Here is a 23,791-nt window from a genome sequence, read left to right as displayed (position 1 = left end):
GTCTCCCATTTCCTATGCACCTGTGCATGTACTTATGGGCATGTGGCATATTGACAGGCATTAGAGAGCTCAACCTTCATGAAAGTTCCCAATGAAGAATTTATGATCTTTTGGCAAACATTGAACACAAACCAAAATGAAAAAGCAGCAGAAACACAGCAACTTCAGAGTATTTAAAAAATATCTCAACGAAAGGGGGCACAACCCTATTCAGAGATTTAAATAATCTGTTTGAAATTTTAAACTGTCTTTCAAAGGTTCATCATGGAACAGAAGAGATGACTGATGCCCTCAGCTGACAAGGGAAATCAGGTCACCTTTAAGTAACAGGAACTGCACCGGCTGCCTGCAGCACAGCTCAGGTTGGGCATCTGAAGCTGAGACCACTGGAAAGCCACGTGCCTGTGGCTGCCCAGAGAATGGGTCTCTTTGGCTGACAGTGGTGAGTAAGCATTTCAGAAGCTGCTTGTGCTCAGGAGGGTGCAAGCCAGATACTAACATGTATCCTCCAGGAAATCAGGGACAGAGAAAGCTCAAAGGCTGCATCCTGCTAAGAATACTGAAAGCAAGAGCAGATGCCATCCATCCTGCCCATTTCCAGCCAGGCTGCAGGGCAGCAGCTGCCATGCTCTCCTTCCTGTTGTTGCTCTTTCCCAACTCTGTTAATCACCCAAGGGTGCGATCCTTTGCACAAGAATAGATGAGCTGCTGTGGTGTTGCATTTTAGTTAAATGGTATGCTGTGTCTCACCCCTTGAAACTGTATTGTTTATTCCAAGCCTGTAATCCTCCCCTGAAGTATCCTGTGTCTGTAATCCCATGGGCCCAAACCTTATCCGCGCCCATTTGGAATCTCCCTGTTAAGTGTGCCAGGGAGACCAGGCCCTCAGAAGACTCTCTTGGCCAGTGCTTTCCCGGCCCCTCTCCCCCCCTCCCCTTTCCTCTCCTTCCTCCTTCTCTCCCTCAGAAACCATGCTTCTTCCCGGGGGTAGGACCCCCAATAAACCCTCATCTAATAAGCACCCTCAGAAGCCGTGTGGAGTCTCCTTGCCTGCCCGCTGCTACCAGCAAACTCACAGCTTGGGGGATCCCTCAGGGACAAATGCACTGCAACAAGCTGCCTCACCTCTGGGTGCTCAGCTGGTAATGAGCTTCCAGTTTACCAGTGTTGCGAACCAGCAGAGTCTTCTGGGTGCTGTACTTGACTGGACACTTGGAGAAGTCCAGCTGGTCAGGGATGTCCAGGACAGCTCGGGCAGCAATGGTCCGAATTGGCACAACTATCCTTTCCTTTGCAGTCAGGCAGACGAGCTCATGAGAATAATCCTACAGGAAAAGAAACTAGTTCAACACAGGGCCTTTAGTGCCATGACCATGGCAGAAGAAAAATAATTTATACAATCCTTCAAGGCATCAATTTACCTATTCCACCCCAAAATGAACACTAAGTTCTACTAATATGTCACATTTTAAAGGCATCAGTGCACTTTGCAAAACCTATCTCAGTGGCATTAAGCTCTTGTGTCACTTGGGTCATACAGAGAACTGCCCTAGGTCACCATGATTTTTACTCTAAATTTTAATGATGTAAAATAATTCCTAAGTCCCTTCTAAGGAACATGGAGCTAGGGAACACAGGGCATTCCTCTTTAGGTTTCTATATTCCCACTGTCTCAGAATAGGACAAAGTGTTAAACTGACTGTAAGCAGCAAAAGGAAGATGAGAAAACAGCTGCACCCAAAGAGATCCCGCACCTCTGGCCTGGTGTAGAAATATCAGTTGGCTCAGAACTCCCCTCTAACTTTGCCTCCCCAACTGAGTCAGAAGAAGAACAGTACTAAGAGGTAGCAGGATGCTGTTGGAAAGAGCCTCTCTTTGTTTCCCTGCAAGGCTTCCTCCCTTCCATGCCATGTCCTAAACCCTTCTGTATGAACAAGCCTCCGGGTCACAGCACTGAGATCAGACTTGCCAGGGCCCCAGCAGCAGTGTTCAAACCTCCCCACAAAAGCAGGTTTGCAGGGAATGAGTGCCAGTTGACAGAGCCACCACAGTGACCGGCGTGAAGGCAGAGCCACAGCAGCATCACTGCCACAGGCTCTGGGCTCACAGGTCTGCCTGCAGGTTGTGCCTGCCCTACATGAGCTCTTTCAGGGAGGTGACCAAGTCCCCTGCAGCTCACCAACCTCCTGCTGACTAAGGGCACCTAGAGCCCAGTGTGCCCGTGCCAGGCCGGGCTCACGGGCACAGCACATCCCCTGCCCTGGCCCTGCAGCTGTATCATGGTCAGCTGTGCTCTGGGACAGCACAGCTGCAAGGCTGGAGAACAGAGGGTGTGAAAAAGCACCGTCTTTGCTCCAGCCCAGGGTGAGGCAGGGAAGCTGTTGCCAGTCAGGAAGGAGGAAAGCTCTCCAACCTCTTTGTTCCTCTAGTGTTTTCCATAACAATTAAACCCCTTCCACTGTACCTAGAGATGGCCAAACATCTATCAACACCCCTCTGTCATTTTCATACTGTTCCCTGTGCATCTTGCCTTGGGGATGCTCAGGAATGCTCAGGAATGTGCAGGGAGGGGAAGCAGAGTCTGTCAAGCCTGGGTGCAGTGCCCGACAGCACGTGCCAAGCTGTGAGTGGTGGCAGGCTGCCTGCCCACAGCCTGGAGCCAAGCTCACAGCATGGAATGGGCTGTACCCAGGGTGCAGGGAACAGTGATTTTGGAGATAATTCTGTTTGGGCTTGTCCAGCCTCACCTTGGTCTCGTCAGGAGTGAAGTGGATGCGCACACGGGCAGTCGCGAACGATGGCACGATATGGTACGCATCACTGGGGCACGCCAGCTGGAAATAAGGTGAGCTCTCCATGCAGACCTTCACCATCCGAGGAATCTACAGGAAAGACATCAAATGATGATTTTGCCACTTGTGGAAGCAGGATGAGAGGACACCTGTCCATGCCCTGGTGACATCCCTCCCTGGCCCCTTTTCCAAAGGACCTTCAGCTGTGGGAGTACAGGCACATAATTCACAAGGGTGAACTTGAAGCCCTTCTCACTGGGTCCAGCATTTTGGCCAGGGGCAGTAGGGCAGTGCCTGGTGGGAAGGAAGGGCCAAGCAGGTCAGCACCAGCAGGATGGAGACAGAGCACCTGAACCAAGTCATCTGCATATTCAACAAGGCCAAAAAACCTGCTGGCTCCTGCCTGCACACAGCCATGCAGTCGTGTTCCAGAGGGGAAATGTGCTGCCTGAAGGTAAAACAGCACATTATCCTGGGGGAAGGAAGAAAATCCCTTCTAGTAGATCAGGTTTGCCTAGGGACATTGTGGGGATAGAGTCATACAGGCAGAGCAGCAAGAGAGGAGACCAAACACTGTGGCCTTACTGGGAATAAAAGCAAACCTGAAAAGCAATAGAAGGAACACAGCAAGACAATCCCTAAAACAAGGAGATGGCAAAAGAGAATTCAAATGGGCAGTAAAGCAGCAAGGAAGAATCATAAAACCACGAGAGCAATCAGCTTGCCAAAAGTGATGGAAACACAGACAGGCTGTGCCTATCAGCTATGGGCTTCAAAGGAGAAACATGACCAGCACTGACTCACAGTGTGGTTCCAGTATTAAAAGCCAATCTTGGCTATGCAGGGGCTCTTGCTGTCTGTGCAGGCAAGCTGGGCTGCTGGGCATTCCTGCCTGCAGCCAGCAGACCAGCTTCTGGCTCTGGGATACACACACAGAGCAACCATGCAGTTTCTAGCACACAGATATCAACCCCCAAGCACCAAAATGCTCTCAAAAAGTCTAACCCAGATGAATTTGACTCCCTTCTGTCTCTTCCCACCAGCCCACTCTTGGCACAGGGCTCATTTGAGAAAATGTTTCCATGACTGAAATTTAAATGGTCACCATTTTCCTCTTTACAGTGGAACACAACTGGTGACATTTTTTAACTTTTTCCCTCTCAGCTCTCTTGGGAAACTGCAAAACAATCACAAGTGAAGGTGAAAACCTCCAGGAGTACATGGCTTTGGATGTGCTGCGGTTCTCCAAAGGGAAAGCAGAGTACCACATTGCTTTTGGAAAAGCTGAGCAGAGCTGAATGAAGCTTAGCAGGAGCCTGAAGTGGCACCTAAAGGCCTCCTGGCTGCTCTGCTACATCAATCTGAACCAGGGCTGTTTCAGAACACACTTCCTGCAGTGCCAATGCCATTAATGAAAAGTGATTCCAGAATAAAGTGAAGAAGACTCAGCCCCTGAGCTTTGACTGTGAGCTGCACAAAGGGAGCCAAACAGGCAGAGAGAGGCAGAGATTCCACCAGGAACCAGGATTAACCAAGGAGACACAGGATGTGGTATACACTCAAGGCAAAGCTGGAGAGCAGGTAAGAACTGTACAGCCCTCAACATTCCTATCAATCCAGAGTTTTCAAGAGAAGGAAACTCCTTTGGGATAGATACCATTAATGCATGGCCAATATCAGGGGACAATTCCCAGCACAGGAAGATTTCCACCATCTTGCAGAACAAAGGTGCTGAGACATTTTCTTCTGGATGTGCTGCAGCAGATAACTTGCTTTGCTGTACGCTCTGGGAATTACACCACTCTCTTCTTCCAGCACAGTGTTAAAGCCCCAGGTGCCAGCACTTACCTTGTCCTTATTCATGAAGGACACTGACATTTCAGAGACCTCATGGGGGGCAACGTTTTCAAATACCACCTCTGGTGGGGAAACCCGAAGCAAGCTCTGTTTTGGGGGAACTGGTGACAGCTGGAGAGGCGAGAGAGAGCAGGGAGAGGTTCAGCTGCTGGGAGGAAGGTTCATGAAGGAGAATCTTACACTGACTCCCAGTAAAGTACAGGCTCTGGGTGAGCACGTCTGCCCAGCCCACACTGGGAAAACAGTGGCTCACCCACCTCTGCTCTGAGCTGATCAAGAGCTGCTTGATCAGCTCAGAGCAGGCTCGAGCCAAGCTGTTCTTTTGGCATGTATTTCTCCAGGTTTCCTTCTCCAGAGTGCCAGGCAGCACTTTCCTTAAGCACAGCCCTGTGCCCACTGGGGCACTGACCGAGCACTCATGGAGTAAGTAAACCCCAAGAATTTACATCAGACTCTATAGGAAATAATTTTGGGATGTCCTTTACTCTGAGACGGGGAAACCGAGGCCCACACAATTGAAAATATTTTTTTTGATCTAGAACTTAGACATCAGTAAGAAAAAAACAGTACCAGAGGAGGTGTGAGAGATGAGGTGATATTTGGCTGAGGCCAAAAGGTTATTAAATTAAAGAATAGAGTTTGTTGGTTCTATGTGTTGTTTGTGGTTTGGATTTGTTCAAGGTGGTTTGTTGGCTGTTCCTGTGAGCTGGAAAAAGGACAGAGTTGAAGACCTGACCAAAAGGAAGTAGGGTGAGAGGGAAGGGGAGGCGAGTCTCCTTTACATCTGGCAGCCTGCAAAATCTAACACCCTGTCAGGGTCCAACATTGTTCCAACCCAAAGCATTCATGCAATTTGTTTTGTTAAATCTGAAGTAATTACTGCTGGTCCTCGGCCTTCAAAGGCCAATGCTGCCACTCTGGAGGGAATCCTATGACCCCGAGCATTTCATGGTGACCACACCAAAGTAAGACGTGGCTACTTCAGCAGGAGAATGGAAATGGCAATTTTGGGGCTTTGTGTCCCTAGCCTTCCCCCCATTGTTTCAGCAAGAGCAGCTACACTCCAGCACACCCCTGCAGCTTCAGCAGAGGTTATTTGTGTTGGCTTAGTGCAGATCAGGACTCCCAGTCCACTACTACAACAGTTTGCAATGGCAACAGGACCTGGACATTGAGGTATTTTGCTGGAGGCAAGCCTGTCACAAGCACACACCCTCTTAAACTTCACATCAAACAGAAATGAGAAGAGGAGGAAAAGTCTACCTTTGGACCAGTCTCACTCATGTCTAGAAATGGGCCAATTCTGGGCAGATGATTCTCCCCAGCCTTGCTGGCCTGCTTCTTCATGTTGAGAAACTTCTCCCTTTGGAACTTAGAGGGAAGCAGCTGAAAGGCAAAAAAAAGAAAAAAAAAAAAAAAAAAAAAAGAAACAAACCAAAACCAAATCAGCAAGAGCCTCAGAGATGTGCTTGTTCAGAAAGGCTTTTCCTGAACAAGTGGTACTGGTGAGTACTCTGTGATCATAGCCACTAGGACAGTTCTGGAAGCCCTGGAAGTTACCTGCTGAAATACTTAGCACCAATAAATTAATAATACAGAGGGCAATACACATACTCCAACTACACGGCTGTGTCCCATTAGTCTCTCCATGATTTGATGTGACATGTTTGGGGACTTCTGCTCTTTGGGGATTTGTTTCCTCACTGGAGTGAGGCAGTGACCTTTTCAGAGAGTGGGGATGAGCTCTCAGAACTCCCCTAACTCTGTCCCTGCACAACACTCAAAGCTCACAGCGAGGAGGTAGCACTGCTGGGTGAGTCCAAGAGACACAAGAAAGCAAAGTTGTACCAAGAGTGAGGTGCACATGAATGTGTCCAAGTTTTTAGCATTATTAGCATTTGTTTTCTCTCTCTGGGCTCAGAGGCCTCTCCACAGAAGAAAACAGAGGGATCTCCTTGACAGAGCCTCAGCAGTGGGGCATCTTCACTCCAGTGAGCTCAGACACCAAGGGACCTCTGTGGCCTGACTCCAGTGCTGCCTGCAGGGCTGGATCTGCACCCACACAGGAGATGAGAGAGAACAGCTGGCTTGGAAGTTCTCCCAGCTGGGACCAGCCGTGTCTCTCAAGGCTTTGGGCAGAGTTTGAGCTTCCCCCCCCCACATGCCCAGGTGCCCAATGGCAGGTTGGTCAGAGCAGCACAGGTGAGTGTCCAGCCTGACAGAAGGAATTGCTGTGGCAAAGGGAAAGGGAAAGAAGCACTTGCTCAGGGCTGCAGCTGCACATTGGTTTCACTTGGCTCCAGTGGCACAGCCAGGCAGGATGCTGGACTGTCCCTCAAACATCACACAGCCTTCCCTACTGCACCAGAACAGCCCCCACCAAGAGCCAGGAGCAGGGCACAAAGAGGTGGGGAGGGGGTCTGCAGCTTCACAGTGCTGCTGACAACAGGGGCAGGGAGAGGAGGGACACGAGGGGCGTTTCCAGCCTTAACACAGCCCCAGTGGCTACTCACAGTGTCAGGCTTCAGTCTTTCCCTGAGCAGAAAACGAGGTGCCGGTGTCTTTTTCGGGAATCCAGAAGCCATTTTGGAAGGAGAATATCCCAGATGAGCAACAATGCCTCAACAAAACTGGAAGGAGCAACAAAGGAACTCTGAAAATCCAGAACCCAATTCATGGCAGATTCAAGGAATATAGTGGTGCTAAAAGTATTGATACTATTAGAAAGTAGCTAAGTGCTCATTTGGCGTAAGTAGCTAGTATTGTTAGGCCTCTAGCTGGACTTTATTGAACTATATGGCTATGCTGTACAATTCAAAGATGGATCATACTGAAACCTGGAGCTAAAAACCTGAACATTAATAATAGTTAGAACAGAAAAACCTGTAGCTTAAATATCACTTAAAAATAGCTTGAGTGGACCTCCTCTTCCTTAGGCTAAACAAGCCCTGCTCTCTCAGCTGCTCCTCACAGGACTTGTGAGAGACTGGAATGTTATGGCTAATGGCTTAAATATTGTGATAAAGGACTTCTTGCCCATTGTGACAATAAAGAAGCTGAGACCACCCAAGCCCACCCTGCCCTGAAAATGCCTCCTGACTGGAAATTGGGACTGTGAGTTAAGCTGCCTAAGGGAACTTGAGACAAGATAAAGGTGACACAACTCTCCTATTAGCTCAGGTCTGGGGAGAAGTGAACAAGGCAGAGGGAGAAAACTATATCCACAACAAAACCAAACCCAGCAGCTGTCCTGAAAACCAGCTCTGTCTGCCTTCAGGTTGGGGAAGTCATAGCCACAGACTCAACTGCTGAGGCCAGGTTTGCACACAGACCTCCCATCAACAGAGGGGAAGGAGGAAATTTTGGGTGTGCGGCATCACCTCTGGTAAGGGGCAGTGGACACCCATCCTCCCTCACACAAAGTGGCTCAGCTCTAAAACCCCCCAGCCCCAGAAGGCCACATCCAGGGCACATTCCCACGAGGGGCAGCTCAGGGGGTGTCATAACCCATCAAAGACCTCCAAAGTGCCCCCAGACCCGTCCCTGAGGCCTTGCACCAGATGACTGCGTGGCACGCCACGTAACACAACAGACCTGAAAATCCACAACCCAATTTGTGGCAGACCCAAAGGATATACTGGTGCTCAGGATTTGATATTACTGAAAAGTAGCAAGAGACAGGGTCCAACTTGCCCGACCCAGGGAGGTACCTGGGCAGTCCTACCTTGCCAAAATCCGCATTAATCCCCTGGAGTCTTACGTTTTGCAAGACCTCACCACAGAGAAAACCAGAAGAGGATTTAATGGGATAAGATCCATGGAATGGTGATAATTTTCTACTAAATCTGTCTCTGTCACTTTCTTCCCCTCTTCTCTGCCCTGTCCCTCCCCCCCTCCTTTTTCTATTTCTTTCTCTCTCCCTCTTCCTCACATTTATTGTTACATAACATCCAAACTATCGACTTTGACATATGGCCTCATTTTGCACCTTAATTCAGGGGCATTTCCTTAATACCTTTAATAAGCAGATCATAACCCACTGAAACTTGAACAGAACTCATTTATCTTTAAATAGTTTAATACTATAGAAAAAATTGTATAGACTAGCATATTGAGTAAATTGCACTGCATATAGTTGCATTTCTTCAGTGAGGAAAAAGCACCATCAGTAGACGATATCTTGTTCATCCCCTCAGCTGTACATGCCATCGAACTGAAGACTGGCATTCTCCCATCCTGTATTTCCCTGTGGCATTCTCTTTTAGAGCACAGATGTGACAAAACCAGAAAGTACAGCTTGAGGCAATCTTTACCTTCAACGGGAATTCAGGGAAATTCACAGAGGGACTTAGCGAGTTCAGGACTCGCTGGCACGGAGCAATTCTCGGCGAACAATTCGCTCGGAGAATCGCCGAGTGCAGCCGCCTGAAGGCGCCGGGGCTGTGAAGGAGCAGCCAGGGGCGAGTTCTGGGCAGCTGAGGCCGCAGCGCCGTCACAGACGCTGCGGGCCCGTCCCGGTTACCCGGCAACCGCGGAACCCACTGCGGGGCCGGGCCGGGCCGGGGCCGATCTTGGGGCCGGGGCCGAGCTGGGCCGGGCCGGGGCCGGGGCGGTGGCGCCGGGCGGGCCTCGGTCCCGCCTCGGTCCCGCCTCGGTCCCGCCTCGCTGCCCCCTCGAGCCGCCCTCGATCTGCCCCAGGCCCCGCTCGCTCCCCGCCTGTTCCAGCCCTGGTGCCCCCGCGGTCCCCGGGCACAGCGGGAGCGATTCTCTCCCGGGCCCGGAACGGGACGGCCCCGGCGGCAGCGCTCGATATCGCCGGAGCCTCGGCCGCAGCTCCGGCTGCTCCTCCACAGCGGGAACAGCCGGGGGCTCACAGCTCGTGTTCAGCGCACTGCGCCAGGGGCGCTCAGCCAGCCGCAGGTCCTGGGCGCTGGCGCTCGGCTTCTCGTTCTTCCCAGGGACACACGGGGAGCAAAGGCATTCCCTGCTGTCATGGGTCCTCACCTCATCTGCAGCCAGGAATTAGTGCTCCAGAAGACTGACGTTATTACATCCTGCCTTTTTCTTTGGCATTCTCTTTCACAATACAGATGTGCTAAAAGAAAAAAAAAATACAGTATACAGTATTTATCAATCTCTATCTTCGAATGAAATGCAAGACTGATTTTCAGCTGCATTCCCAGCACTGTAATAAAAACACACTAGAACCATAATTGTTGCAAGTTTCCTGCTTACAGTAAACTTGAGATTTTAATATTCTTTCCACGCTTGTAATCTATATGATGCTTTAGGTTTTAGCTTTTACATTTTTCAAATTCTGTGCTGCTTTAGTGTGTAGTTCTGAGCTTCATATGAGGGGATGGTGAGCTCTCTTCACAGAGCAGGCAGACAAAACAATTCCTTCTCTAGCTGGGTACCAAGGACAAATGATCCAAATCTCAGGCCCAAGAGCACAAACAATGGTGGGCTGAAGAGAGAAAAACAAGAAGGGTGGGACTTCATAAGCTGAAGCTGGAATTGGACAATTCACTCCAATGTGCAGATGGGCCAGAACTGATCAAAGTGAGAGACCTTGTGACCGGTCGTCCATTCTGGGACCGTTCTGGGTCCATCTTGGGTGTAGGCCTGGCTGGGCTCTTGCAGGGCCCCAGGTGGATCCATTGAGGCCTTTGAATAGATCCCTACTTTATTCTGTAACACTCTCTAGCCTCTGCTCTAGGTCAGCCTACACAAGGCATTATATAAAAACCCATATAGAAACCCAAGTTTTTCATATAGCCTAAAGAACTTGGATTTCTTAAATTACTGCATTTGCCTTCATGCTGCTGAGCAATAGCACAGATTGTTTGTCTTAGTAAAAAGACTTAGAAGTGAAAAACTTTCCGAGTTAACCAGAATTAAGGAAGTACATTTGAAAACCCTATTAGTTTTTATGATGTTTCCAAGTCTACTACTCTGTGCGGCCTAAGGAAGCTGTAATAGAATAAGGGAAGAGAGGTCTTACAGACGTGTTATCTGTAAGTGTATGGAAAACCTTCAACGGAGTCCCTGCACAGCCACTTTAAAGAACTTAGTGACAAAAGAGCAACATACGATTGAACTAAGACAGACAGACAAATATCCAAGTCAAATTACAAATTATTTTCTTTTCAGATTGGGCTGCAGATTGTATGCTGCTCACCATCCTGGGGATTCAAAATGTCCTGCAGCATGGCTGAGCCATGAGACTTGTGGAGTAGAATTATATAAGGTGAAGTACAAACATTTCTTATGCACCTACATTGCATTACCAAGTCTGCACCTTAAAAATGGTTTTGTTCATTTAATGGAAGTTTATAGCTGGAATTGAAGGTTTTTTAATTGTTGAGAAGCTCTGAGTAGAAGCACATATTCTTGCTGGGTACCTGTGGTAGGTAGGTACCTGATACCTGGCAGTGGAGGAATGTGCATGTACTTACATTTAAATGTCTGAAGTATTCATTTAGTCAAGAGTATCCAACCACAAATTTATCTGGAATTTCAAAGTCTGTATCTGTAAATGGTGTAAATAGCTTTTAAGTGCACAGTTGGTATTCAACGCATACTTGAGCTAAGAGAAGTAGGTGTCATCTCTTTCAGGGTCCTTCCTTAAAAATCTGAGCTGTAAATTGATGACAGATGTTAGAGTATAAACCATTCCCATCAGTCAGTAATATAATTAAGGTGTTAAGAGAATGATTTTTATTAACAAAATAATTGTTTAAGACCTAGTTATGAGTTAGTCCTGGGAGAGGAGAAAAGGAGTGAGATTTTACTTGAGTGAAAGGAGATGAACTTTGATTCAGTAGGACTTTTCAGTTTGGAAACAAGGCAAGTTTAATAATGCCAAATTGTCAAAACAAATGCCCTTGGGGTCAAAGCAGAGCAAAACACAGTTAAGGTTTGATTGTGTTTTTGCTATCTGTATAGTTAAATTTGTATATCAAGTAGCTAAATCTGCACTCAGGGGGAAAAAAGAATGTGGTCATGAGGACTCAGGATGGTGTAGCTGGTCATTAGATCACAAGCTTTTATGTAGTTTCTCCCAATTTCTCTTGGCCTTCATTAAACTTATGTGCCAGTTGTCAGATGTGCTGCCTGAAGTGAAATTGCAAGACTGTGTTTTGGAAAATACAGGAAAAAAATACTAGAAAAACATGATACTTACAGTCTGGTCTGTAACCTGGACTCTGACATGTCATTTTAATGAGCAGGCTGTAAGGCAGAGCAGAGAAGGCTGGTTTTTAAAATACGTCTTGCTCTAATTTGTAGACTTCCTTTCTGCCATGCCTCTCCAAACAGTTCTAAAATCATGCACTTAAATTAAACCAGTGAGATTATTGCACAGAAAACAGTAGTGTTCAGCCTCGTAGTGGAGGGAGAAGCAAAGTCTCTGATCTAGGCTCGTTCTTTATGTCCAAGTGGCTTGACCTTGTATTCAGTTCCCTTCAGTCCTCTGTCTCTGATCTTTCCCTTTCCATGCAGCAATGCCCCAGGACACTAGAATAGCCAAGAGAGGGAAGCATGTCCAAGTGGCTGGTAATGATTTTAGTGGGGTGGGACGGAAGGAGGGAGGGAGGGAGGGAGGGAGGGAGAGAAAAAAAGATTTCTTCTGCAAAATCATTTCTATCCTTGGTTTGCCTGTACACTTCAGAAGAAATTGAGAACCTCCTGGACAGTCACTAGAAGAACTGTCTGAATAACTGATGCTTAAATCTACTGTTTTTATAAAGCATTGTGGTTACTTTACAGAAGCAGGGATAGTCCACAAAATTTTCTTTTAGAGATCTACTAAAAGCAGATCTAGAATGCTACTTGAAGTAATCTTCCAAGTGCTGTCAGACTCTTAGATTCTGGAAACTTCTACAGTAAGGATATTGAGAAATATTCTACGGTTGAGGATATTAAGAAATATTCTGAGTGTTGTCATTCTAGTATTGAGACAACTTGAGGTGGTGTTAGAAAATCTATGGAAAGAGATGAATTTCCTTCAAACATAAAGTTTTCTTCAGTAAGGAAAAAGCACCATCAGTAGACCATATCTTGTTCATCCCCTCAGCTGTACCTGCCACTGAACTGAAGACTGGCATTCTCCCATCCTGTATTCTCCCATCCTGTATTTCCTTGTGGCATTCCCTGTGGCATTCCCTGTGGCATTCCCTGTGGCACATGAGACTTTATGGACTACACAGAAAGAACCATAAAACCTTTCTGTATTAATTTGAGCAGTGAAGATGGTAGTGCATGGGTAAATTTCCCAGTTTAAGAAACATTTAATTTTCCAGCAGCTAGATACAGATTACTTCCTTCATTTGCTTCCTCCCCCTCAAACTTCAAGCCAAACAAGCTCCTCTCAGCATACATTGACTATTCACCCAAATTATTTGAATATATTAACTGATTTTTTCTGCAGGTGAATCATTCTAGGAGGAGAAAGAAGAGATGGAAGTCACATAAAGCATGCCCAAAAGTGTTATCCTGTGTTTATTTGAAAGGTGTGCTGCTCTTGCTTTTTGCAAGAGGAGGGAGTATGAGATCTGTTCCTGGCTTTGACATGTTGAGTGTTCTGCTATATGTTTATTCCAGTGAATGCGTAATGTCCACCCTTTGGAGAAGATCAGTAAATCAGTTCCTTTTTAGTATGTAATTTGAACAGAATGTATGCATAAACTCAATTTTTATATGCATAAACTCAAACTACGAGTATTTAGAATGCCAGTCTACGGAAAGAGTCAATTTTCCAAAGAAAAGAAAGTTGCTTACACAGTAGCTTTTTATTCTGACAAAATCCACGGTAACAGGCACAGATTTATCACCATTTTGATTTAGTGATTTTATATGGTCTAGAAAATCAGCAAAGAATTTATAGCCTCCTTTAAGGACACATAGTGCAACAGTGTGATGACTTCCCATGTCTTGCATGATATCTTTAGCCAAACGTTCTGTCCTGTGGGGAAAAAAAAAAAAAAAAAAGGGAATTCTGGAAAATGTTCTGTATATCATAGTTTTTTGTCCATATATTAAGCAATGTTCACGTAAAAATTTTCATCTTGCTGGTATGTTTTTATAGCTAGCAAATAGTGACCACAGCAAGTCATAGGAAAATCAGTTACATATTTGCACAGCACAAGCCAATTTAATCCATAAACCTTAATATTACAGGATAGGTAAAGATATTTGAGGGAACATGGAAGCTTAACTGGGCTTGTAGAGGAATCCTCTCCATAAACTCCCTCTTGTACTAGACTTTAGGACAGAAGTATTAGGCTGCAGGGTTTCCATGTTTCTCATGGGCTGCACTGGGGAAGGGCCTCAGTCTTTTCATTTGGAGGGACAAAAATTGGCACCACTGTCCCTATTCTTTTCTGTTTACTCTCATACCTGCCCAGGATGAGTCCATGAGGAATGAAGATTCTTTCTAAATCTTCTTCATAATGCTTTGGAATGCAAAATAGATTTTTGTTGTAGCCACTTTCCTCATCTCTTATCTGCAAGGGAAAAGGAAGTAAGTCTAAAACTAGCAACAAAACCATACAATAAAAAGCTTCCAATCTCTGATAGTGTGAAGCAAAAATTCCTCCACTACAATAATGTGGCAAAATAAAAATATTTCTGAGAGTTTTTGATCTTTCTGCTAGACATGTTCACAATCTGATAATTCAGGAGCTGGTGGCTGAGTTGTGAATGGAGTTGTGAATGGATAAACAAGTACTGTGCCCCAGTCATTATGAGATAAATTATTGGCCATCATCAACTCCTTTAAAAAGCCACCCAAGACAATAACAACCTCCTCTCTTGTTCCATTTGCTGTTTTGCAGAGCTCAGTAGCTTGCTTGTGTGGTAGATAAATGAAAATTAAAATGTAAGGCAAGGAGATTGGGATTACAGGTCAGCATGTGATTTTGAGGTGCTGCTCTACCTTGATCATCATTTTCCACTGTGTAAAAGAGGAAACTCTTCCTCCTAAGCATGAATTCACAGCTGAACTTTTGACATTCCAACCATTAGCTGTCTCAGAGGACAAGGGAGGTGGCTCACCCCAGAGGAGAAGCTTTAGGATGGCAATGGGAAGAGGGGAAGCTGCAGAGGGTGACCACAGGTGGAAAGCAGTTAAGCTGTTTTCCCTTGTAGCAGTGTTCTTCATCATGCCTGGGGACTGGCAAGGGATACTTCCCACAGATCTGGACCTTAACCCTTTTGCCTGCAGGATTTCGGGTTACAGTTCTTCATTCAACATGCTGGTTTCAGGCCGTTGCACCCAGAGATGTCTGCATGTCTAGAAGAACCATAATCTCCATTTGGGTTACTCTTCTGGCCCCAAACAGATTGGTGTCTTTGGATTTTACCTCCCTTCAAGACCTTGATGGATGCTTTGTTCATTTATTAAGTGGTGGTACAAAACCACCAGGAAGGAAACATATAAGGAAGTAGAAATAATTGTGAATAAGATTAATATATAAGTTTTAGGAATAAATTAGGAAAACACCCTCAAATTAATGAGATTTTGTCACATCTGCTACTGCCCTGCTGTTGTTAAAAATACAGAACTAACTGAAAGAAAAATTCAGAGCTGGCTCAAAGCTTCAACAGTGAAAAATAAGTTATCTACATACCAGTTATCTTCTGCAGAACGCAGCAAAGCATCTTGCTAAAAGCTCAGAGCAGTGATAGCATAAAGTATTGCTAACAACAAGTTAACATAACACCTGCAAACTCTTTAGACAGATGAATTGTTTTTAATTCTCCTTTTCTTTGGCATAGGAGAGTACGTGCTTAGGAAGAACAGAAAATGGTCTGTAGGAAACAGTAGTAGGTTATCACTTGCAAAACTCATGGCAGCCAAAAATGAAATAACCAATTACTGCCATTTATTTTAAATTGGCCACAAATAGCTTCCTGCATTTAAAGATAAAACTAGAGACAGGTGTTGAAGGAAATTTCAGAAAACAGATTGTAGTAGCCCAAGGTAATGGATATAGAAGCTCATCCTGGCTGGACTAAGCATATTCTGCAAGTACTTAAAATTATCAGCTCTAATGGTCCAAGAACATGCAGAATGACCTCGAGCTGAGCCCTGGGTGGGTGCAGTTCTGTTCTGCCTGGTTTAGTTACTATTTTCTTTGTGGCTGAAGTCAGCGAAGTGAAAGCATAAGTACAGCATTGGTTTTAGATCGGGTTTGTTCGTGCCTGATTGATTGTGGAGAGACGCTGGCAGTGACCCTGGGATTGGCTGGGTCGGGCTGTGCCACAGCACCGAGAGCAGCTTTAGTGAGTGCAGAGCTGCTCATGGCTTGATGTTCGATTGACCCAGCTGGACAGCTTGAATTTCTCCCTCTGGGAGGCTGCTAGTGATGAATACACAAGCAGGGTATGAGATTTTGACTTAATTAGAAGCACTGGTCAAAGACAATGATTATTTAAGACTACTGGTACACATAAACATCATTATCATTTGAAGCATCAAAAAAAAGCACCTTTAAGGATAGTCACTGACACCAGTATAAAAAGTGCTGTTTGTATTGTTGTTGGGTTTTGTTTTATTTTGTCTCCAAGATTCCCATTCTATTGCATTCTACTTAACTGCAGCTTAAAAGCAGTGATAATACTCGCTGTAATTTGAGCAGCTTCTTTTGCCTAATCGTGATACTGATTGCAGTATTTAATGGACTTCAGCTTTACAATCTGCTTTTGCATTTACAAAGGCACAGCATTTCTTCTGCACAGCAAGTTAAAGGTCAGCCTTTTGCCAAAGCTGAGCTTCTGGCTGTATTTGATTAGTGTCACCACAACTCCTTCAACTCAAGTGAGGGATGAGTTTGTCCGTGTGGATGTAACTGTGAAATAAAGGTAATCTTGAGGCATATAGGTGTGCATAGTCATTACTGCTTAAAGCTACTCCAGCAGTGCAGCTTTATGGCTATTACTTGGTTTAACAAATCTGTTCATTGAGAGTCTTTGGTACAAACAATATCTTCTACAACAATATCCTCTGTGTGAAGCATTTTCTAAAGCCTAATGAAAAGTTCAAAACCAGAACTTTAAGGATTGCATCAGTTTGAGCACCACGTCACCACAGCAGCCTACCTTACAGGCTCATTAAAGCCTTTGCATTGTTGAATATTGCCTTGGTATATGCTGAATAATACAGTGACAGCCCATAATAATAAAGCAATCTACTATACGGTCATACAAAATCATTAATTTTTTAAATAATGGATTTATAAATTGAGGAATTAGTTGTTTAATTTAGTTTTAGTCTCGTCTGTTCAATTACTGATGTAAGTTTCTGAGTTGAAGTGGAAAAAAAACAACAAAACTAATTACAGAAATTTTGTACAGTATAAAAATTAATAACTGTTGTTTCTCAGCACAGAATGAAAGAATGAATATAGGTATGTTAAAGTCAAATAATGTCATGCATTTGTAGAAAAGTGAGTCTATCAAGATGCCTCTGCTCTGAAAGCCATCTTTTCTGCTGAGTAAATAGAAGAACCAAAGCTTTTCATTACCCAGGATTTCTAATGTTCTGCTATTTTTGGTGAAGATTACCTTTTCCCCCCAGCCAAAGCTCCCTTCAGGCAAATATCCAAACACAAGGACATTATGCTTTTACCTGCAGTCCATGAGCCATAATCCCTCTTTGAAGGATGCTCTTGCAGAATGAGTTCGTCTTACTACTTCAGTTTGGCTTGCTCTGTTTTAATCTTTCAGTTGCACTATGGCTTGCTTCTAGAAGGTCAAAATTTCCATCTTTCCTGCAGGAAGCATTACTTCCTTCTGCTTATGTACTGACATCACAATCCCAGGTTTTTACCTAATCAGATTAACCAGAAATAAAATTAGCTTGAGCCCTGCTGTAACCAATGAGAATAAAGATGTGGGGAACGAGGGAGATGCAAAAGAGAAGCTCATCAGTCAAATTAATGGGAAGGACTAGGTAGAATCTGAGGTGGGGCTTTTAACTGAAAACACACATCAGATATTTGGTTGTAGCAGGTGGTAAACCAGTGGTGTATGTGTAAAAGGAAAGGTTGTATACAATTTTCTTACACAGTGTTTGTTTACACAATCCATTGTTGTGATAAAGTCCATGTCTTATAAAAATTCATGTTATAACTTGCTGTCAGAAAATAAAGCAGACAAAGCCTGTATTTAAAAGGATCTTGATGGAGAGGTCTGCAGTTGTTGAGATGTGGTGAGCCCTGTCTATCATTTTTCCAGGTCATCCTTTCATGAAACAAGAGGGTGATAGTTCCAGTAACATGCTTTACAGCATTTAAAATCAAATCATGCTGACATTTCCTGTAATCTGATTGATCTGCAAAACTGCACTATTATCTGGGATTAACATGAAAGCCTGAAAGTTCTAAAAATTAATCCTACTTGTAAAATGAACTTGCATGCAACATATTACAGGATGTTCTTACTAGATGGGGTATATTTTATTAATTCAGCTAGTTTAGTGTTCTCTTGGTGAGGGAGCACAGTAGCTAATGAAAGGAGATTTTTCTTGTTTCTTTTAGCTTCACAGTTGCTCTTCAGATTGTGGCTAGTGACACTTGGGATAATGTACAAAATCTGTTGCAATGGATTAATAGGCATATCCACAACCTTAAGTGAGACATTAAATAGTAGTTCTCTTTGGAAGTGTTAGTGCCTTGAGGCTACCTGACCCCTATTTGATGTAGTCAGGAGGACCTTCTTTCTGTGAATTCCCTGCTGTATTTCCTATACACCTGTGAGCTCCATATCCTGAGAAAAGCCTTGCTCTTCTAATTCCTAGAGTAAGGTGGGCCTTTCTAGCTGACACATTTGTTGGTTGAGTCTCATGTAGTTTTCCACATTTAAACAGAGTTTAGCCTAGTTTTGCTAAAATCAACAGCTTGAATGCACCTACTTGTTTGAAGCCTCTTTCTAATCATGCATTACTTATTGGTACTACTCTCAGTTTACCACTTTCAGCAGTCAAACTGAGCACAGTGGCTGAAATTATAGTGAAAAAATAAATACTGTATGCATATCTGATCTGATCTGCAGCTCCCAGCTTAGCTGTGCCCTGTTTCAAAATGCCCTGTTCTTCTCTGACTTTTTGGTGTATGCAATCTCTGTATAGGGGAACCTTGACTACATATTACTCCTTGGCATTACTCCTTATTGGATTTCTCCTTCCTGCTCTCTGAACAGGCCACTTGAAAATATTCTCACATGTAATATATTTTTTTTGGTTCTGGACATTAGAAGGCCACATACACTGTGTAAATTTTATAACTCCCTGAATTTTTTTATTTGAGGCAAGTTTGTTTCCATATTACTCACATTTCTAGAAACTGTACATTGGATCTTGCAAATCTTTGTGTCTCCTTTAGGCACTGTACTCTTAGATCTGACCTGAACTGGACCCAGTTCTAAAGTCCTGTTTAATTCCGTTTCAGAAAAGGGTCGTAGAAAATTCTTCTCACTGACTTATTTTTGTGTTTTGGCTGCATGGGGAATATTAGCTTTTGTGTTTTGGCTGCATGGGGAACATTAGAGTGACAAATGAGCAGTGACTTTATTGATTAGAGCCTATGTTTACTCTTTCATTAAACTTTAAGGTGGTTCAAGAAGTCTCTGCCTACTCTATTTGAAAACTACTTCCCAGATCATATTTCTTCAAATGAATTTAGGCTTCTCAGTAAATTCCACAGAACCATGATAGTAATCACACACCACAATCACTTGTTTTATTGTCACATTCTGAAGAAAAAAGTACTCACAGGTAAAATGTTCATGCTACAACAGCAGTTTGTCATTGGTGAATAATGAAAATAGAATGTAGTCAGCTGGCATCCTTGGATGGCTTCTCTGTTGTAAGTTATGTGATCATACTCATACTCCCATAGGAAAGAACAAAAAAGTTTATGGGTATATGTATTTGTTCCATATGGGAGCCCCAAGTGCATCTTTTTAAAATTAAGTGTTCTGAGGAAACCAAATCGGGTTTCAATCTTTTGCCCTGCTTTAGATAATGGGATGCTGAAAGAGCCAATAAACGTAGCCCACACAAACAGACTGGAAATTAATTAGATCAGCGCTGGTATCTTGGTAAACAGCAGCCAGTCTATACAGAACAACAGTGCTCCTGGCTTTGCATCTATTCCCAGAGCCATTGAATCAGTAACTACTTTTCTCAGGACTTGACTTTGCTGTTTCCATACCTGAGTTTGTTAAACAGGTTTGCATTCTGTAACAGTTCGGAGTGTCCGGCCTTGAGACTGCTGCGACCATTTTAAAGGTCCTCCAGACACATTGTACGACGGCTAATAAAGCATTTAATTGAAGTAAGCGAATTTGCTATCGGTTGTTTCCGTTGGGGAGGCAGAGCCGGGCTCTGATGCGCCGCGCGGTGCCCGAGCGCGCCCGGGCCGTGCCGTGCCGTGAGGGGGCAGCGCCGGCCCAGGGCCGGGCCGTGCCGCGAGGGGGCAGCGCCGGCCCAGGGACGGGCCGTGCCGTGCCGTGAGGGCGCAGCGCCGGCCCAGGGCCGGGCCGTGCCGTGCCGTGAGGGGGCAGCGCCGGCCCAGGGACGGGCCGGGCCGTGCCGTGAGGGGGCAGCGCCGGCCCAGGGAACGGGCCGTGCCGTGCCGTGCCGTGAGGGGGCAGCGCCGGCCCAGGGACGGGCCGGGCCGTGCCGTGAGGGGGCAGCGCCGGCCCAGGGCCGGGCCGTGCCGTGAGGGGGCAGCGCCGGCCCAGGGCCGGGCCGTGCCGTGCCGTGAGGGGGCAGCGCCGGCCCAGGGACGGGCCGGGCCGTGCCGTGAGGGGGCAGCACCGGCCCAGGGACGGGCCGGGCGGCCGAGCGCCGGGGCCGGGCTGCAGACCGGGAAGGTTCTGTGTCGGAGATCAGGGAAGGTTCTGTGTCCCCAGAGGTGCTGGCACTGCCCGGGCTGCCCAGGGAATGGGCACGGCCCCGAGGCTGCCACAGCTCCAGGAGCGCTCGGACAGCGCTGCCAAGGATGCTCAGGGGGCATTGCTGGGGGCTGTGGGCAGGGACAGGAGCTGGATGATCGCACGGAGAAGGATGGAGAGGGACTGTTTCCAAGGAAGGGCATGTTCCTGTAGTGGCGGGACATTACCTCAGTTGGTTGGAACATGGTGTTAATAACGCCAAGGATGTGGGTTTGGACCCTGTATATTCGCTTCAGAGCTGGACTTGCTGATCCTTGTGGGTCCCTTCCAACTCAGAATATTCTGTGATCCTGTGTGTGACACGGGGGAATGGATTCCTACTGACAGAGTGTAGGCTTAGATGAGATATTGGGAAGAAATTCTTGACAACAAAGGTTGGTGAGACCCTGGCACAGGATACCCAGAGCAGCTGTGGCTGCCCCTGGATCCCTGGCAGTGCCCAAGGCCAGGTTGGACACTGGGGCTGGAGCAGCCTGGGACAGTGAAAGGTGTCCCTGCCATGGCCCCTTCCAACCTAAACCATTCCATAATTCAGTGATTCTCTCATCCCTGCAGGTCCCTTCCAGCTCTGAATATTCTGTGAATCTGCAAAATATTTACACCAGTTCCAAACTTGTATAATTGTGGTTTACAGGAAAACTGCTCTGATCTGCACCACTGAATACCTGATCCATAGGCTCCAAGTTCCTAATGCCCGCTAAAAACCTTAAATTAAAACTTAGCACTTGTATTCAGTGTCTGATGGGTTATTAGGCAAACTGATCAATACATTTTGTAATGGCTAGCTTTCAGTAATCCCATGCCCATCCTAAATCTATTTTTTTTTTTTTTTTTTTTTTTTTTTGCTTGGCACTTTGAATTCTTAGATAAGACCATCTTCTTAATTGGTTTGCAAAAAAATCTGTTTGGAAAAACCACACTGCACATTCCATGGTAAACAGTGCATGTTTACAATTAAAGACTAGAAGCAGTTACACAGATTGCAGTCTCCTTATGTACTGCTTTAGATTGTGTAGTTTTTATGTAGAAAATTTCATTAATATGAGCCTTCATACTTTCCTAATCTATTTTCTGTCTGGCCTGAGATTTTATTATTTCACTGAAATAGAAAAGTGATATAAATTTAATTCAGTATTGGATATTTATAAATGTTGTGCATGAAAATTTTTTTTTGGTTTTACAACTCATCTGATAACCACAACAAACCATCAATAACTCTAGGAAACACAGACTGGTGGATGTCAGAACTGTGGAAGATTACCTGGATTTTAAATTCAAATAATTCTTGAAAATATCCTGACACCAGTTCATAAGTAGAGGAATGATAAATTTTCCAAGCTCAGGAATTCTGATAGCCAGCATGGAGGAAAAGTGCAGTATTTATTAGCAAAGTCTTTGAGGCCCTAACAGAAATGGTGGAGTGACTGTTTGAAGGGAAACCTTTATATACCTTTTGCTACATTTGGTTTGTAGACGGAGAAATGTTTCAGTCTCCTGGACTGTCTATGTTAGAAAGTCATTTTGAGGGAGGATCTGATTAGGACTGGTACAACAGAGCAGAGACAAGGAATCAGGACTTCTGGATATTATTCCCAGCCCAGACACACGGTTTATTTACTGTATACCCGTGGCCAATTTATTTTCCTGACTGCTCCTGCTGTACCTCTGACCTCCCTCTGTGCTGGCTTTCCCCCTCTGCCTCCTGTAATCAGCTGACCTCAGGTTTTGAGTCTTCTCTGCCCTGGGCTGCACGGGTCCTTGTCGGTTTTGGGGACATGCCTTCCAAGAAGCCCCATTGATTCCATCACTGTGGTCAAATGCATGATTTGGTAGAAGACTGTGACCCGTTTCCTTGCATGTGAAGCTCCAGTTGTTGCAGTTCAATGTGGCTGGGAGCAAACAGGAGCTGCTCCCTGCCTGCCGTGGTGTGCAGTGTGTCTGATCCCCTTCCCCCACCCCCCTACAGCTGGATGGGCTCTTTCACCTCCGAGCAATGGGTGGTCTGGGAAGCAGCCTGCTCTGCTCTTGGGGAGCTGGACTCATCTCCACTACAGAGATGCTTAATAAAAATATTTGTTAAACAATGGTTTTATCTGAGTATGTGATCACAGCTGTTTTATTTTAGCAACGTAACAGCAAGAACAATTAAATCCATATTTCTCCTTGGATATTTATTTTCCTGAATTCATTCTCAGTGCTGTGAAAGAATTCGGTGTGAATTTCTGAGTTAAAATAGAACTATTTGCAGTGGATTTCAGATTGCTTGTATTACCTTAGTATGATTCTTCTGTTACTTGAGACGTTAAACCAGTATAAAAATACATACTACAGAGAGTCCATGTTTTGAAATATTCTAAAACTCTTCTTCATAATCACTATATTTAATTGTTAACATTGTTCTATTCTGCAAAGCCATGTTTGACTCTTAGGAGAGCTAAGTGCCATCTTCCCATAACAGCATGTAAGAAAAATGTGGACTATGCATTTTAATAAGATTAAAAAAAAATCCTTTTACAATACCATGCAACTACTGCATTCAAGTGAAGATAGCTCGTCTCTAAATCTCAGTTTTATAAACCCATCTATTTCAGTGTTGCAAATGCCTTCTGTTGAGATGTTCAATATTGAAGATGACACTTTTGTTGGAACTGGCTTAGAAAGATTTTATTGCTGCTACTTATCTTCCTCACAGGCCCTGGCTGTGGAACCCTCCAGTGCCATTGGCTGTGCAGGCTTGCCCACAATGTGAGAAGCCAATTCAGTACAGTTTCCTGAGACAGTGGAGGGAGCAAAGAGAAAGTTTCTGTAACTGATTCTTAAGTTTTCAATTCCTTTGTCAGACACAAAATACCTACTTTCAACATAGATCACTTTTATCCCCATTAGAGATAATAAAAAGTCCTTCCTTAACTGAAGAAGTTATGCCCTGAATGCACATTTCCTTTGGAGTCCTTGGCAGCAAAATGTCCAGAAATGCAGAGCAGTGCACCACATTTTTATCCTGCGTATATACCCAAATTCAGGTAATTGCTTTTCTTCAGTCTTATACAACCTATATCTCAGAATGGCAGATTTTATATCTTCTTAACACATACATTTTGCTAACATAAAACTAAACATGGCTGCTTCATGGCATTTGATAACTGCCACTGAAACAGGACAGGAAAGATGATGGAGTTTTC

The 23,791-nt window shown here is 45.0% G+C and overlaps 2 protein-coding genes across 2 annotated transcripts in view; both read right to left on the bottom strand.

Moving 5' to 3' along the window:
* LOC105760502 (hydrocephalus-inducing protein homolog) overlaps positions 1-2,873 on the bottom strand; it is a 65,989-nt gene extending 63,116 nt beyond the window's left edge. Inside the window, exons 1-2 of the mRNA XM_032750518.3 lie at positions 2,748-2,873; positions 1,126-1,325 (exon numbers count right to left, since the gene is read on the bottom strand). Of these exons, the coding sequence (XP_032606409.3) occupies positions 1,126-1,325; positions 2,748-2,873 (326 nt within the window). The remainder of the gene's footprint in view (positions 1-1,125; positions 1,326-2,747) is intronic.
* Positions 2,874-9,696: 6,823 nt separating this feature from the next.
* Positions 9,697-14,415, bottom strand: LOC115496882 (hypoxanthine-guanine phosphoribosyltransferase). The gene is given in 8 exon segments (XM_041718631.2): positions 9,697-9,744; positions 11,108-11,181; positions 11,836-11,904; positions 13,066-13,090; positions 13,431-13,614; positions 14,049-14,203; positions 14,205-14,316; positions 14,318-14,415. Coding segments are annotated over 8 exon segments (765 nt in total).
* Positions 14,416-23,791: the final 9,376 nt, after the last annotated feature.

This window comes from Taeniopygia guttata, chromosome 11, assembly GCF_048771995.1.
Source record: "Taeniopygia guttata chromosome 11, bTaeGut7.mat, whole genome shotgun sequence".
Lineage (NCBI taxonomy): Eukaryota > Metazoa > Chordata > Aves > Passeriformes > Estrildidae > Taeniopygia > Taeniopygia guttata.
Note: the sequence above shows the minus strand (reverse complement) of the source record. Positions and strands in the feature narration are given on the sequence as shown.